Source organism: Rattus norvegicus, chromosome 7 (assembly GCF_036323735.1).
Source record: "Rattus norvegicus strain BN/NHsdMcwi chromosome 7, GRCr8, whole genome shotgun sequence".
NCBI lineage: Eukaryota > Metazoa > Chordata > Mammalia > Rodentia > Muridae > Rattus > Rattus norvegicus.
In genome coordinates this window covers 109,944,879-109,958,939 of record NC_086025.1, presented here as the reverse complement: position 1 = coordinate 109,958,939, position 14,061 = coordinate 109,944,879, and the positions used below count along the sequence as shown (strand labels likewise).

The window sequence follows — 14,061 nt, the reverse complement described above, 5'->3', positions numbered from 1 at the left end:
CCCCGCCCCCACAAACTTCCAAGTTCCATCTAAGTCACAGAAACTTTTATTGGAAACAAATGAGCTGCAGCAAAGTGACACTCAGTGCATGTGTCCCACCTGGTGAAGTGGGGGGCAAAAGTGGGCACCAGGGGTTGGTCAAAGACCAGACCCCATAAACACTGGGCACCACTTATAGGGCCTTCAAACTACTGGCCCTTAGAGCTGGAGTGTACAGGCCCAATAAGAAATACAAAAATAAACTCTGTGGTCCAGCTGTCCTGTCTGTGACAGACCGTTGGTGCAGAGCAGTCACTTTTTCTATCAGACCCCGTGCTGCTTGATCCAGCCACAGCATGGGCAGTAGGAGCCTGCAGGGGTGAGTGGACATCCACAGGCTGAAACCAAAGGGCTAGGCAGGTATAGCCTTAGGCAGTGCCAAGGCGTAGCCGGCATCTGGGGAGTCTCTGGAGCTCCTCGGGTAGACAGGTCCAGGCACTGGTCGAAGCTGGAAAGCTGGGCCCTCCGCTTCTTCTCATCACATACATATCACTGGAACCCTAGGCAGAAGTTGGCACACAGTAGGCCTTTAGGAGATAGCAACCAGGCCAGGCAAAAGGAACCCTAATCTACTCCACCCATTCCAGGCTCCCGAGGATAGGGCCATGGCCACAGCCACCTCCGCCACACCTGTCTTCCTCCATGGTGCTGGTCTCCTCCGCCCTGCCCTCACCACCTCCACCTCCACCTCCACTCTCTTCATCAACCTCTTCTGCCCCCAGTTCCAAGTCCAGGGCGTTGCCTGCCTCTGAGGGTGTGTAGGTGGAGCCACTGGATGGGGACAGAGACACCAGACTTAGGCTCTCCTGTCCCAGGCTGTCCCAAGGACAGTAGACCCAGTTAAGGAATGGTGTGAGTCAAAGAGGGAGCTGGAGAAAGCAAGTGGCATGGTACCAACCTGATGGAGCGGCAGCTAAAGAAGACAATTCGTTTAAGTCGCTTGTTGTAGAAGAAGTAGTTGAATGACCAGAGGCTTCCATCTTCCCCAAAGGGGTCGGAGTCTAGATCTGGGTTATAGCTGGAGAGGGGAAGAGGCAGAAGTATGAGGCTCCCACCGCCATACCCCCGCCATGCCTAGCTGCAAAGGTGTGAGCCTACCTGTAGATGTCACATTCAGCCAAGCAGATTTCCTCGTCCACTGCATTCCACAGCTGTGGCTTCAGGGCCTTGAAGTCTTCCCGAACAGCTGAAAACAGGCTGCAGTTGACCGCATTTACCACCTGTAGGAAGTTACAGTCAGGACTGACCAAGGCCCAGGGCGGCAGGTAGAACCCATGAGTCTACACAAAGTAGGGAGGCAATGATAAGGACCTCGTGGTTTAGGGCCCTTCTATCCATCCTTACCCAGCGGAGGCTTGGCTCCCGGCTGAATTCGTGACTTCTGGCTGTGCTGAAGTCATAGTCTGGCCGGAAGGACTCGTTGAGGGTGGCAATCAGATAGAAGAGGGTCTTACGACTGCACTTGTCACTTAGAGGACTTTCATCCTCACCACCCTGGCTCTTGCTCAGTCTGAACAGAGATAAATGTCAGCTTTGCCCACCGTCCCACACACCCCAGAAGGCAGTCTCCACCTCAGCTTACCTGCTGGGACTGAGGCCTGAGGTCTGGGGCGGGGACAGTGCCTCCAGCACATGGGGCTGGCCCTCCTGGCAGAACTGCTTAAACATATGCTTATCGTCGCCTGCCATCTTACAGGAATAGCTTTCGATCCTAAAAGACGCAGGCAGGGCCATGAAACATGCTAACCCACCCGGATGCTTTAACTCAGGGACCAAACAGTAACCTCAGAGACATCCCCAGAGCCGCCGGCCTCACCTGCCAATAATATGGGCATCTCCAGTCTCCACTGTCAACTGTGAGTTGATGGCCTCAAAGCTGGAGTTCTCCAATAGCTTCATGTCCTTTGGGAAGGGAGCTTCTTGTGCCAGTGGGACTAGTGCAGCGCTACCTGGGAATGTGGGAAGCCAGGTATGGCTACCTAGCTCCAAAGGGCTGCTTTCAGCCTTTCCACCCACTAGCAGAATATTGTTCGCAGCTCCATCTAACATTGAGTCCATCATGTAGCTCCTCTTCCTCACCTTACCTGACCCTGAGAACTCAGCGTTGGCTGATAGGGAGATGATCCTGTTACCTAAGGATGGCATGTCCAGGTTCTAGCTCAATCCCAAATCCGCCTACACGTATGAGTACTGGGGCCAGGGGGCCCACCCACTCTCGACATTCCTACCCCCATCGGCATTCTGCAGGCACCCTCTGACTGTTGTAAGGTCCTCAATCAGGATAAGAATCTGCCATCCGGTTTGGAACCGGGAATCTGGGGTTTCGAGCCTTGAGGGTCACCTGTATGGACGCTCTTCCTCGGTTCTATGGGTTGCTTCGCTGCTTCCTGGCAAGAGGCGGAAACCCATGATTTCTTCAGTTCTATTTGCAAGTATGCCTAATTCGTACTTCGTACGTCGAAGTGTGTAGGACAGACGGATACACTGCTTCTGCTAGCTCAGGCCAGCAGTCTCCTGGCATTGTTGCCCTGTAAGCCTACAGCTAACAGATTCATAACGGGAAACTACAAGCCCCAGGAGGCAGTGCATCAAGAGAGCGGTTCCAGCCCCAGGCAGCGTTGGAACTACAAGTCCCATGAGGCACTGCAGCAGCGCGAGGCCCGCCGGGGACTGTGGTTCCCGCAAGCCCGGACCGCTTGGAGCACAAGGAGGACACCCACCTGCCAAAAATGGGCTAGATCAAGCCAAGCTAGCTGGGTTGCTTAGTGTCGGTGCCGAGGTGACGGCGGCGCGGGCTCTGCGCAGCGCGGGTTCTTCAGGACTGGAGGGCGGCGCCGCGGCCTCCACTAGGGCCGCACTGTATCCGGGGGAAGAAGCTTCGCGGCGACGTCCCGTTACTCCAGGCCCTGCCGGCCCATACGGGCTGCAGCCGCGACATAGCCTCGCCCCCCTGCAGCGTCCGCTTTCGCGACCGACCTGCCGCGGACCGCCGAGATCGCACCAGCCAGAGAACGAAACAGCGACCTCCGCCTCCCCCGGCCCGACAACAACAAGCGTCCGACGGGTCCAACCCCACTCCTCTGAATGGTCCACTCCAACCACAGGGTCCAGACTATGAGAAACCTTATTGGAAGAGTCTTCCGCCACTCAGCCTTACCTTCCACTTCTACTGGTTGTGTAGCTTGTCTGTCTCGCCTTTGCTTACGAACCCGCCTCCCCTCTTAGTGTTCATTGGTTAGAGACATACCTGCCCCGCCCCCAGGAGTCAACCCTCTTTCCAGAGTGGTGCACAGTTTCGAAGTACGTCTACTGTGTTTGTGTGTATTGACGCCTGGCTCGCTTCGGTAACTGGTTTTGGCTTATGTCGGGCAGCAGCTATCGTTCGTTCGAACTTTTAAGAAAAGTCCATCCTTGCCTCCTTTTTGTGAACGGTGATCGGTCTGTGACACTGTCCCCAGGTCCTGCAGAAACGTGACTAGCGTGGACGGACTGTACCTGGAGATCCTTGGACCATCTCTATCCCTTAATGAGCTATCAGGCTCTGGTAGTGCGCAGCACTGTGTCCTTCTTGTTCTCCACGCTCTGCCACATCCGGAACCTAGCCTCACAGTCCAAGTTTCTGTCGGCGGAAGTACTCGACAGTTCTGTATCACGGAAGCGCTCTCGGAGAGTCAGGACTCCGCCGGACCAGAAATGTCGCCGCCCGCCGGCGGTGCGGCAGCGGCTGCAGACCCTGCTTCACCTGTGGTGCTCCTGGCAGTGCAAGCCGCGGTGAGACTCCTGGGCGCCGGACATGAAGACGAAGCGCAGCTGCGAAAGCTGCAGTTGAAAGCCGACCCTGAGCGGCCTGGACGCTTCCGGCTGGGACTGTTAGGCATTGAGCCAGGGGCGGTGAGTGTGGGCCTGGATGCTGGAATCAACTTTCTCACGATTACCTTGATGACAGTACTTACGCAGTTATTTCTCTTTGATTGCCTGTAAAAGTGGGAATGCTGATACCTGATTTACAAACCTTGTGAGGAATTGGTAAGATAACAGGCAAGAAAAGTTTAGGACCGTAACAATTGTCTATTTTCTTTTCCTTTCATGTTCGTGGGAGTAATGGAGAGGAACCACTGACCGAGTACTCTTTCCCTGTTCAGGTCAGTTTAGAATGGCCCTTGGAGTCTATTTGCTATACCATTCGTGGTCCTAACCAACACGAGCTGCAGCCTCCACCTGGAGGTCCTGGAACCTTCAGTGTGCACTTCCTCAACTCTGAGGAAGCACAGCAGTGGGCAGCACTGGTGCGAGATGCCACCGCAGAAGGACAAAATGGTCAGTGTTGTGGAATAAATGCTTTTTAAATAAGTCTGGGCCTCCTAGTCATGGTTGCGGGTAGTGATGGGAAAGGCTGGGCGTTTAGGAAGGCTTCCAAGAGGAAGAAAGTGGAGAAATAAAAGGTTTAAGAGCTGACATCTGGGGATGGAGAGATGGCTCAGTGGTTAAGAGCACCGACTGCTCTTCCCAAAGTCCTGAGTTCAAATCCCAGCAACCACATGGTGGCTCACAACCATCTGAAATGAGTCTGATGCCCTCTTCTGGTGTGTCTGAAGATAGCGACAGTGTAATCATAATATATTATAAATAAATAAAATATTTAAAAAAAAAAAAAGAGCTGACATCTGGAGTACCAGAAAAGGAGGAGCCAGTATTGCTGCAGGACGGAGTTTAAGAACAATGGGTTGTGTTCAGTGGGAAAATAACAGAGACCTGAAAAAAGGTAAAGATAGAGATTCTGCAATTATGTGGAGTGGTATAAACAAGGCTACAAAGAAGACCAGAGGGTCTCAGGAGTTGGAATTAGGTAGGTTTTGTGGAAGCATTAGCGATTCAGACTCAGTGAGAAGAACCACTTAGTATGAGGCTTTTACACTGTGCCTGCTTGGAAAAGCACGGGCATGGCAGGGACTCTGGACAGGTAAAGACTGGGAGTCGGAGAGGTCACCCAAGGTCACCAGAGAAGTACAGAGAAGGCCTTGTATGTAGACTAGCAGTTCTCCAGCTTCCTAATGCTTCAACTCTTTAATACTGTTCTTTATATTATGTGATGCCCCCAGCCATAAATTTATCTTCATTGCTACTTTCATAACTGTAATTTTGCTGTTATGAATTATAATGTAAATATTTTCCAATGGACTTAGGTGACCCCTCTGAAAGGGTCATTCGACTCCCAAAAGGGTTGAAATCCACAGGTTGAGAACCACTGATGTAGACAGTTCCCTGGGAAGCGGTAGGTAGGAATGCCTACAGATATCTGAGGAAGACCTGAGACTGACATGAGACCAGGGTAACTTAGCATTGAAAAGTTCTCTTGTCATTCATTTGCCAGATGTGTATCCAGCCCTTAATAGTGTTTTTTCTGGCAAGGTCTTAATGTGAATTCCAGGCTGATCTCAAATTCACTATGTAGCCCAAGTTGGCTTTGAACTGTCAGTGATCCTCTTACCCATGCACCCAGAGTGTGGTGTTGTAGATGTGTACCATCCAACTGGGCACTACTTTTTTCTTTTTCCTCTGTGTGGGTGTCTGTGGTGTGTATGTATTTGTATAGAGGCATACATGTGCATAGCATATATAGAAGTCAGAGGGCAATCTTGGGACGGCAACCTTGAGTGTCAGTCCTCACTTTCCACCTTGTTGGAGAGTTTCTACTGTTTTAGCCTTTTTATAAGCCAGGGTAGTTTCCTGAATCCCCACATTTCTGAGCTTGCCTTAACCCCTATCTCACCATACTAACACTGGGATTACAGATCTACACTTTCATGCTTGGTTTTATATGGTTTGGGGGGATTTGAACTCTCAGGTCTATGTCTGTATAGAAAGCACTTTAAGCCAGGCAGTGGTGGTGCACACTTTTAATCCCAGCAACTTCAGGAGGCAGAGGCAGGCCGATCTCTGAGTTCGAGGCTAGCCTGGTCTACAGAGTGAGTTCCAGAACACCCAGGCTACACAAAAACAGTTCCATCTCTCTCCAATTGAGAGTTGTTTTTGTTTTGAGGGCCAAGGCTAGGAGAGGAAGATTTAGCTTGAATTATGGCCTAAAGATAGTAGAATGAGGCAGAGAAGGCAAAGATCCTAAAAACCTGAGGTTGGAGACCACTAGTCTAATCCACATCTTCCCTCTTAGGCAATGACAGCACAGCCCCAGTCCCAACCCCAGCCATGTGCCCCACTTCTCCACCATGTTCTTCTGTGACTCCAACACCTAAAGCAACCCAACCAGAGATGGACCTTCCTCAAGGTTCTGGAAACTTGAAAAAAGGTAAAGACAGACTGGAAGGAGTTGGGGGCTGTGGTTGGTATCTAGCTGTGATAGCTGTCTTTTCTCTTTGTAGAAGAGCTGGCTACACACCTGGCCCAGGCCATTGCAGGTGGGGATGAGAAAGCAGCAGCCCAAGTGGCGGCAATCCTGGCACAGCATCATGTGGCTCTCAATGTCCAGCTCTTAGAGGCCTGGTTCCCACGGGGTCCCATAAGGTAAGGCCTGGTCTTACTCTGCCCTCCTGACCTTCCCGGGTTAACAGTCCCAACACCTTGATCTATATTCTGACCCAGGCTGCAAGTCACAGTTGAAGATGCCACATCGGTTTTATCCTCTTCGTCGTCTGCCCATGTCTCACTGCAGATCCACCCACACTGTTCCATTGCAGCCCTCCAGGAACAGGTGAGCATGGGCTTTGGGAATCTCACGGGCACAGCAGGGATCCTGGGTGAGTGACACTGCCTAGCCCTGATGTTCTGGCCGCAGGTGTTCTCAGAGTTCGGTTTCCCACCAGCTGTGCAGCGCTGGGTCATTGGCCGGTGCCTGTGTATGCCTGAACGAAGCCTTGCTTCCTATGGGGTCTCTCAAGATGGGGACCCTGCTTTTCTTTACTTGCTCTCAGCCCCCCGAGAAGTTTCAGGTTAGTACTTAATGGGATAGAGAGGTGGGTGTAGTCTTGAGATGGCCCTGAGCCTTCTCCTCTGTTATAGGACACAGCCCTCAACACTCCAAGATGGATAGGAAATTAGGATGCTTGTTTCCTCAGTCATTGGAGCTGCCTCATAACCTCCAGGCATCCAGTTCCAGTCTCCCAAGTCCCCCTCAGGTGGGCCAATAACCAGTCTGGGTGTGGGCCAGATATGGGCAGCTGTGGGCATTGGAAGAACTAGGAAGCATCAACAGTTTTCCCACCTTCCCAGCCTGGCTGGTCTTGCCCTTCCTGCACCTTCATCAATGCTTCAAACCGCCCTGGCTGTGAGATGTGTAGCACCCAAAGGCCCTGTGCTTGGGATCCCCTTACTGCAACTTCCACCTAGAAGCCACCAAAGGTACAAGAGGCTGGTGGGGATGAGGGGAGAGAGTATAGAATAATCAGGAATAACCTATTTTCTTCCTCAGGTTACAGAGAATATGCCCTCTTGTCACAGGCCCAACCACCACCTGAACTTTGGAGGGGACCGCTGCTTGTTGGGGACAGAGATGCCAGTGTTAGAGAACAGGGGCCACAAGCCAGTAATTAAAGACACATAAGAGCCAGCCTGTGTCCTTTTCTTGGATATGGAGTTGCAATTGCCCAGCTCCAGAAGAGCAAGAAAACAAGGTTCTGCCCATCAGCAGCTGGTGGGGTTCTCCAAACACAAATAGTAGACTACTGAAGTGTACACTTAGAATCAAGTCCTAGTGGTCAGAGAACATAATTCTTTACAGAGCCTCTGAGCCTACCGGGGTTCCCCATTTGTTGTCCTTCTCAAATCCTATACTGCAATAACCATTATTTTTAGCTGCTTCAGCCAGTATACCAACAGCAGGACCAAGTATTTCTCCTTCCCCACTTGGGGTGTTTTAGCACTGGGAATTGTGAATCTCCTGCCTTTGTAATCCTCCTGACAATCATTTATCACTGCTGTAGGAAACAAGATGCTTCATGAATCTAGTGACTGTCACTTTGGCCTAGACATACTATGTAGCTGCATTGTAGACTACTAGGTATTATTCCTTGACAAATGCATCTCCAGCGAATCCTCTTAACTGCTCAGCCAAGACTAAAAGACATGCCAGTACCCTCTGTCTACTCCAGTGCTTGACATGTCTGACAAGTTTCCCATCCTCCCTAGACAGTGTTGCTGTTCCAGGTCTTCTTGCTATAGACTCTCCTGCCTCAGTATGGAAGCAGAGTTGTTCACTCTTTTTTTTTTTTTTTTTTTTTGGTTCTTTTTTTCGGAGCTGGGGACAGAACCCAGGGCCTTGTGCTTGCTAGGCAAGCGCTCTACCACTGAGCTAAATCCCCAACCCCGAGTTGTTCACTCTTATAGCCCCTGTCTACCTCTCCCAAGGTATACCCACTCTGCTGAATGGTGCTGCCTTTTTCTTTAAAAAAACAATTTGAGATTTAAACAAACAAACAAAAAAATATGGGTGTCTTGCCTACATGGACACCTTTGCACTACTTTCATGCCATGCTTTGGAGGCCAAAAAAGGGTGTCTGAGACCCCAGGACTGGAGTCACAGATGGCTTTGAGCCACTGTGTGAGTGCTGGGAACTGAGCCCAGGTCCTCTGGAAGAGCAGACAGTGCTCTAACCACTAAAGCCCCAGGCAAACAGTGCTGCCCCTGGCCAGTTTCTGCATTCTGTCCCATATCAGTAACTCCCAGATACTGGGCAGTACAGGACAACAACACTGTGGAGAAATATGGGCTCCATAGAAATGGGAGTGTCAGTCACTGAACAGCTAATGTGTGTGTTGAGAAACTTAATTTATTCCCACAATGAAGGCTAAAGGAAGATCAGAAGCAAGAGTCTGGTCTCCTGGCCCTGGTATCTGATGAAAAGGGGCCAGGCCTGAAAGGCCTCGGACTGTTCCTGGTCTGCTGAGAGCTTGTTCAGGCAAGATGACAAGCAGATACTGAACAGGGTCACTTGGGTGGCCGATAAGCCAGCTTTCGACTCTTCAGGACTGACCACTTATGCCGCTTCATGGCATAGGTCAGGGGCAGCAGCAAGCCCATCATCAACAACATCTGGGAACAAAGAAAGCTTAGAAAAGATACACAGGAAAGACCCTTTTTCGTTGCCCACTGTGACCCTTACCCAACCCTTTACCTTGAGTCCCATGCGTTTTCGATGGTCATGCTCTGGCTCTGATGCCCAGCGAAGGAAGGTGGCAACATCCTTGGCTACTTGTGACATGGTAGCTGGGGTACCTGGGCCAAGAACAAATAGTGAGGCTCCCTTTGGGGGCTTAGGCCAATCCAGGGTAACCCTCGGTGCCCAGAGGCAGGGACTGGCCATATCCATGATCTCAAAGGGATAGGAACCTTACAGGATTACGAAAGCTGTCCCCAAGCCTTTAGATATGCAGCCAACAAACACTACTGGTGAGAAGGGAGCTAGACCTCCAGACCCGGGAATATCAGGGAAGCATGCTAGGAGCAGGAGAGGACCATGGTAAAGGACACTCACCATCGTCATACTCCAAGACTTCTGTGTAGATGGGAGGAGCCATGCCAATGGCCTGGCCAGGAAAGTAAGGGTTGAAATAGAGGCCTTCTCGCAATGACACCCCAGTGGGAGGTTCACAGTAGCCAGTGAGCAAGGAAAACACATAGTCCTCACCACCGTGCCTAGAACCAGACCCATGGCTTAGTCTTTAACACAAGGCTTACTTTCCTCAGTTTCTAGTCCCACGTTCTGGGCAGCCCAAGTACCTTGCTCGAACGATGTAGCTGAGGTCAGGGGGTAAAGCTCCATTGTTAGCAGCTCTTGCAGCCTCAGGGTTGGGGTATGGTTTTGGAAAATAGTCAGACAGCTTCCCTGGCCGCATGAACATATTCCCATCCTCATTAGGGCCATCCTGGACCTCCACCTGCCACCAAGAGACCCATCACATTCAACTGTGAGGGCACAGTTGAAGCCACAATCCCTGTATCCTCCACCTTCTCTTGCGAGCCCCCTCCCTGCCCCGCACCTCCTCAGCCAGCGCCTTAGCTTCTTCCTCCGTGTAGCACACTCCCACCAGGTGGCGGTAAGCCACATAATCCATGCTGTGGCAGGAAGAGCACACCTGCTTGTATACCTGGAAACCCCTACGAATGCTAAAGAGAGAAAGGATCAGAGGAACTGAAGATTCCAACTCACCCAGAAACTTCCACCCCCAGCCCGCCGCTACACACCCACCTGGTGTGGTCCAAGGAGGAGAGGAGGCCACGGTGAGACCATGGGTAGCTGGGGGGGTGCAGCTCCAGGTCACTGGCACTCACCGCCGAATGAAGGGCCACAGCTAGCCCTGCACCCCCTGCTGCCAGCATGCCCAACGCTGACAGCATCACCTTTCGGCCTCGAGAAGGGCCAGACTTCGAGGACAAGGACACTGCCTGCAAGAGCCCCGCTCAGCACCTGCCAAGACCCCACCAGACCACCTGGGGATCTGAATGAGCGCCCATCTCTTATGCTCAACCTCCACCCAGCACTGGCCACCACCGCCCACAGAGCGACAAAGGAACACTATGCCCACTCCTCGGCCACAGCTCGGCTCTGTAGCGCAAATGAAGAATGCTTGTGGTACTTAAACCAAGAGACAGGCCTAAGACCAAGAGTACTGCAGCAGACCAAGGTCACCCGCAGCCCGCTGAGGTCAGGCTGGGGTCACTTCAGGACATCGGCCAGGTCAAGACAGCCGGCTTCGGGAGTCGTTCTGGGCGAGCCCTTCGCAGGAATCTCCCGTCCCGACCCCACCACAGTCGGACCCTGGGCTCAGAGCAACATGCCCTATGGCTCCAAGGCGTGGGCACCCAGACTGGCTTCCCGAGTGTGCCGGCCGGTCAGCGGGGACCCTGCCGAGTCGTAGGAGGAATGTAGGTGACCGATGCTGGCGCGCGCCCGGAGCCTCCCCGCCGTGACCTTCAGGGCTGAGGGGCGCGCGATGGACCGTCCCGTGCCAGTACTCACCTGCGGTGTCCGTAATGGAAGATGCCGGGGCCGCGCGCCGCCCAGCAGGCCCGGAGCACTTGCACCTGGAAGCCCCATGCCCCGCGGGCCTAGCACCGATCGGCGAAGCGAAGCCGCCGCCGCCGCCGCCATGTCGGCCCTCTTTAGTGCGGCCGCCGTTCCCGTCGGCCCTTGCGGGCCGACGAGAACTCAGACCACGCGAGAGCAACCCAATGGGCGGGCCTACGCCCAGCTGGATAGGGAGCTGTCCATCAGTGGACCAGGGCTGTACCTTCCCCAGGTTGAGTCTGGCTGCAATTCTAATTACAATAATAACACCTGGATTTTTTTGTTTTTGTCTTATTGTTTTGTTTTTTTTCTTTTTTTCTGCTTCTCTACTATATTCCCAGTTCCTTCACCTTGGCCCCGCGTATCCCGCTCGTCCAGTTAAGCTACTGGACAGTCTTCTGAAGTTAAGAGTGGCTTGCCCATCCATGCCAGTGAGGGGTAAGCGGCTCTCTATGTAGCTCCCCTGCTCTACAGGCGACTGGGCATAGAAACCCTCCCTAACTAAATTTCTTTTAAACCCTCATATAAGTTCTATAATTCAATTTTCTCACTGAGAACATAACTAAGTGGGGGTACCTGTCCATCACAAAGATAAGGTTGCATCTCCCTCTGGATGTAAGCTCTTTTAAAGTAAGGGACTGATCATTGTGGCCCTTGGTGCTACTTTTTAAAAATTTAAATTAACACCATGTATGGGTGGTTTGAAGTTTGACAATGCAGGAATTCCTCCTTTGCCATTACTTTTAGGGTGACTAATGACGAGTTTAGCCACACGAAGCAATTTATCTGATATACCAGTCTTCAAGAAACAAGAAGGCCTAGCTTATAAATGGGAAATGAAGAATAAATTATTAGAAACTATTCCAGAGAAAGTCCTGCCTTAGACTCAAATCCTTTGTTCTCAAAATATTCCAAGTACTGAAGGATACTTAAAGTATGTAATTCAGTTGAGTGCCTAGTATACACAAAACTTTGGGTTCCATATCCAACACACACACCATGCTCCCCCACCTTAAAGAGAAAAGCTAACTTTTAAAGTACAGTAAAAACAAAAATGAACAAAACTGGCCTGGTGGCTCTCCATATAATTTCAGCATTAAGGAAACTGCCAAGAACTCAAGGCCAGCCCGAGCTACATTAAAAATACTAGGCCAGCCAAGACAATGTGGTTAAGAATAGCAAACGGATTCCAGTCGGACCTCTAAGGACAGCCTGGTCTACACAATGAGTTCCAGGACAGCCAGGGCTACACAGAGAAACCCTGTCTTGAAAAAAAAAAAACAACAACAAATAACAACAAAAAGGCTAGTGAGCTGCCTCAGCAAGTAAGGGTGCTTGCCACTAAACTTGAGGACCTGAGTTTAGTTCCCAGAATCCACATGATAGAAGCTGAGAACTGATTCCTGTAGATTGTCCTTTGATCTCCACATATATGCCACAGCATGCATGCAAACACACACACACACACACACACACACACACAACCATGCCCATGCATATGCACACACATACCACAAATACAAAATAAAAAAAAGTTCAGCATGGTGGCATATTCCTTTAATCCCAACACTTGGATTTTTTTTTTTTTGTAGTGGCTTTGATGTAGAAAATCTTGGGGAACAATTTTTTAAAGTTCTGAAAGGCACAGTCTAAATAGTTGAGCCAGGGGATGTTTTGAAGTCAGGGAACAAGAACTATGGTAGCCCACCTAGCACTAGCTGACCTAGCTGACCTAGCTGACATGCCTTTCTTGCTAAGTCTGGGCTGGTGAGGGAGGTGATGATTAATTTCTTGTACCCATTTTTGCCTTCAGCTTCCTGATATGCTTTAATAAAAATTGTTAATGAGAAGATGTGCACCCGATGATTTGAAATAGAAATGATTTAACATAAAAATTTAGATTTTAATAAGACTGCTTTTTGGGTTGGGGATTTAGCTCAGTGGTAGAGCGCTTGCCTAGGAAGCGCAAGGCCCTGGGTTCGGTCCCCAGCTCCGAAAAAAAAAAGAAAAAGAAAAATAAGACTGCTTTTTAAGATAAATAATAATTGATCCTTTCTTTCTAACAGCAAATTGCAACCTACCAGTAAGAGAAACTGACTGAGAAAAAATATCTTGCTCACTTATACTTTGTTAATCTATAACAAGTTGCTTACATATGACTGTATGTAGGTTCTTGGTAATAATTTTTCTTTTACCTATATTATATAGAATATTTAATCATGTAAAGGTATTAAGGGACATGCTATTTTTAACCCCATTAGAATTATTCACTTTAGGAAAAACAGAATATAACTACAATGTGATTTTTATATTCCTTGAAAGATTTTGTTGAGATGAATAAGCTGTGAGAGAAGAAATAAAATTGCTAGAGCTTTGTTTTACCAACCGTATGTGTGTGTGTGTGTGTGAGAGAGAGAGAGAGAGAGAGAGAGACAGTGTGTGTGAGAGAGAGAGAGAGTGTGTGAGTTTGTGTGTGTGTGTGAGAGAGAGACAGTGTGTGTGTGAGAAAGAGAGAGATAGAGACAGTGTGTGTGTGTGTGTGAGAGAGAGACAGTGTGTGTGTGTGTGTGAGAGAGAGAGAGAGATAGAGACTGTGTGTGTGTGTGAGAGAGAGAGAAAGAGAGAGATAGAGACAGTGTGTGTGTGTGTGAGAGAGAGAGACAGTGTGTGTGTGTGAGAGAGAGAGAGTGTGTGAGTTTGTGTGTGTGAGAGAGAGAGAGACAGTGTGTGTGTGTGAGAGGGACAGTGTGTGTGTGTGAGAAAGAGAGAGATAGAGACAGTGTGTGTGTGTGTGTAAGAGAGAGTGTGTGAGTTTGTGTGTGTGTGAGAGAGAGACAGTGTGTGTGTGAGAGAGAGACAGTGTGTGTGTGTGAGAAAGAGAGAGATAGAGACAGTGTGTGTGTGTGTGTGTGAGAGAGAGAGAGAGACAGTGTGTGTGTGAGAAAGTGTGTGAGAGTGTGTGTGTAAGAGAATATGTGGGGGCTGTAGAGATGGCTCAGCGGAT

At 50.3% G+C, this 14,061-nt stretch overlaps 3 protein-coding genes across 12 annotated transcripts; 1 reads left to right on the top strand and 2 right to left on the bottom strand.

Annotated features, from left to right (window-relative positions):
• Positions 1–30: 30 nt before the first annotated feature.
• On the bottom strand, positions 31–3,064 carry Maf1 (MAF1 homolog, negative regulator of RNA polymerase III). Of its 8 annotated transcripts, none has more exons than NM_001014085.1 (8): positions 2,760–3,064; positions 1,856–1,988; positions 1,622–1,750; positions 1,384–1,549; positions 1,138–1,259; positions 938–1,057; positions 670–810; positions 31–539 (listed from the first exon to the last, which is right to left on the bottom strand). In NM_001014085.1, the coding sequence occupies exons 2-8, from the start codon at positions 1,936–1,938 to the stop codon at positions 518–520; spliced, it is 783 nt and encodes a 260-aa protein (NP_001014107.1). In that variant the 5' UTR covers positions 1,939–1,988; positions 2,760–3,064; the 3' UTR covers positions 31–517. The 8 variants fall into 8 exon arrangements, with proteins under 8 accessions (NP_001014107.1, XP_063119665.1, XP_006241873.1 ...); XM_063263595.1 differs by having other exon boundaries at positions 659–810; positions 1,622–1,781; positions 2,760–2,904; XM_006241811.3 differs by having other exon boundaries at positions 1,622–1,781; positions 2,760–2,904.
• A 323-nt stretch (positions 3,065–3,387) lies between these two features.
• Sharpin (SHANK-associated RH domain interactor) lies at positions 3,388–7,604 on the top strand. Of its 2 annotated transcripts, none has more exons than NM_031153.2 (9): positions 3,388–3,930; positions 4,182–4,356; positions 6,209–6,343; positions 6,417–6,558; positions 6,637–6,745; positions 6,830–6,983; positions 7,054–7,169; positions 7,264–7,392; positions 7,463–7,600. In NM_031153.2, the coding sequence occupies exons 1-8, from the start codon at positions 3,733–3,735 to the stop codon at positions 7,378–7,380; spliced, it is 1,146 nt and encodes a 381-aa protein (NP_112415.1). In that variant the 5' UTR covers positions 3,388–3,732; the 3' UTR covers positions 7,381–7,392; positions 7,463–7,600. The 2 variants fall into 2 exon arrangements, with proteins under 2 accessions (NP_112415.1, XP_038935874.1); XM_039079946.2 differs by having other exon boundaries at positions 3,733–3,930; positions 7,492–7,604.
• Positions 7,605–8,797: 1,193 nt separating this feature from the next.
• On the bottom strand, positions 8,798–11,190 carry Cyc1 (cytochrome c-1). Of its 2 annotated transcripts, NM_001277194.1 has the most exons (7): positions 11,010–11,175; positions 10,239–10,435; positions 10,030–10,156; positions 9,770–9,927; positions 9,525–9,685; positions 9,165–9,265; positions 8,798–9,082 (listed from the first exon to the last, which is right to left on the bottom strand). In NM_001277194.1, exons 1-7 carry the CDS (start codon positions 11,139–11,141, stop codon positions 8,978–8,980), a joined length of 981 nt encoding a protein of 326 aa, NP_001264123.1. In that variant the 5' UTR covers positions 11,142–11,175; the 3' UTR covers positions 8,798–8,977. The 2 variants fall into 2 exon arrangements, with proteins under 2 accessions (NP_001264123.1, XP_063119380.1); XM_063263310.1 differs by having other exon boundaries at positions 8,802–9,265; positions 11,010–11,190.
• Positions 11,191–14,061: the final 2,871 nt, after the last annotated feature.

Excerpts from the sequence above, each read along its gene's own strand:
- Maf1 (XM_063263593.1), bottom strand. The coding sequence starts at position 1,938 with ATGAAGCTATTGGAGAACTCCAGCTTTGAGGCCATCAACTCACAGTTG. Across the intron at positions 1,058-1,137 it reads GCTGAATGTGACATCTACAG|CTATAACCCAGATCTAGACT; the intron begins GTAGGCTCACAC and ends TCCCCTCTCCAG. Across the intron at positions 811-937 it reads TTTAGCTGCCGCTCCATCAG|TGGCTCCACCTACACACCCT; the intron begins GTTGGTACCATG and ends GTCCCCATCCAG.
- Sharpin (XM_039079946.2), top strand. The coding sequence starts at position 3,733 with ATGTCGCCGCCCGCCGGCGGTGCGGCAGCGGCTGCAGACCCTGCTTCA. Across the intron at positions 3,931-4,181 it reads TAGGCATTGAGCCAGGGGCG|GTCAGTTTAGAATGGCCCTT; the intron begins GTGAGTGTGGGC and ends TTCCCTGTTCAG. Across the intron at positions 6,559-6,636 it reads TTCCCACGGGGTCCCATAAG|GCTGCAAGTCACAGTTGAAG; the intron begins GTAAGGCCTGGT and ends ATTCTGACCCAG.
- Cyc1 (XM_063263310.1), bottom strand. The coding sequence starts at position 11,141 with ATGGCGGCGGCGGCGGCGGCTTCGCTTCGCCGATCGGTGCTAGGCCCG. Across the intron at positions 10,157-10,238 it reads TCCTCCTTGGACCACACCAG|CATTCGTAGGGGTTTCCAGG; the intron begins GTGGGTGTGTAG and ends TTCTCTCTTTAG. Across the intron at positions 9,266-9,524 it reads AGTCTTGGAGTATGACGATG|GTACCCCAGCTACCATGTCA; the intron begins GTGAGTGTCCTT and ends TTCTTGGCCCAG.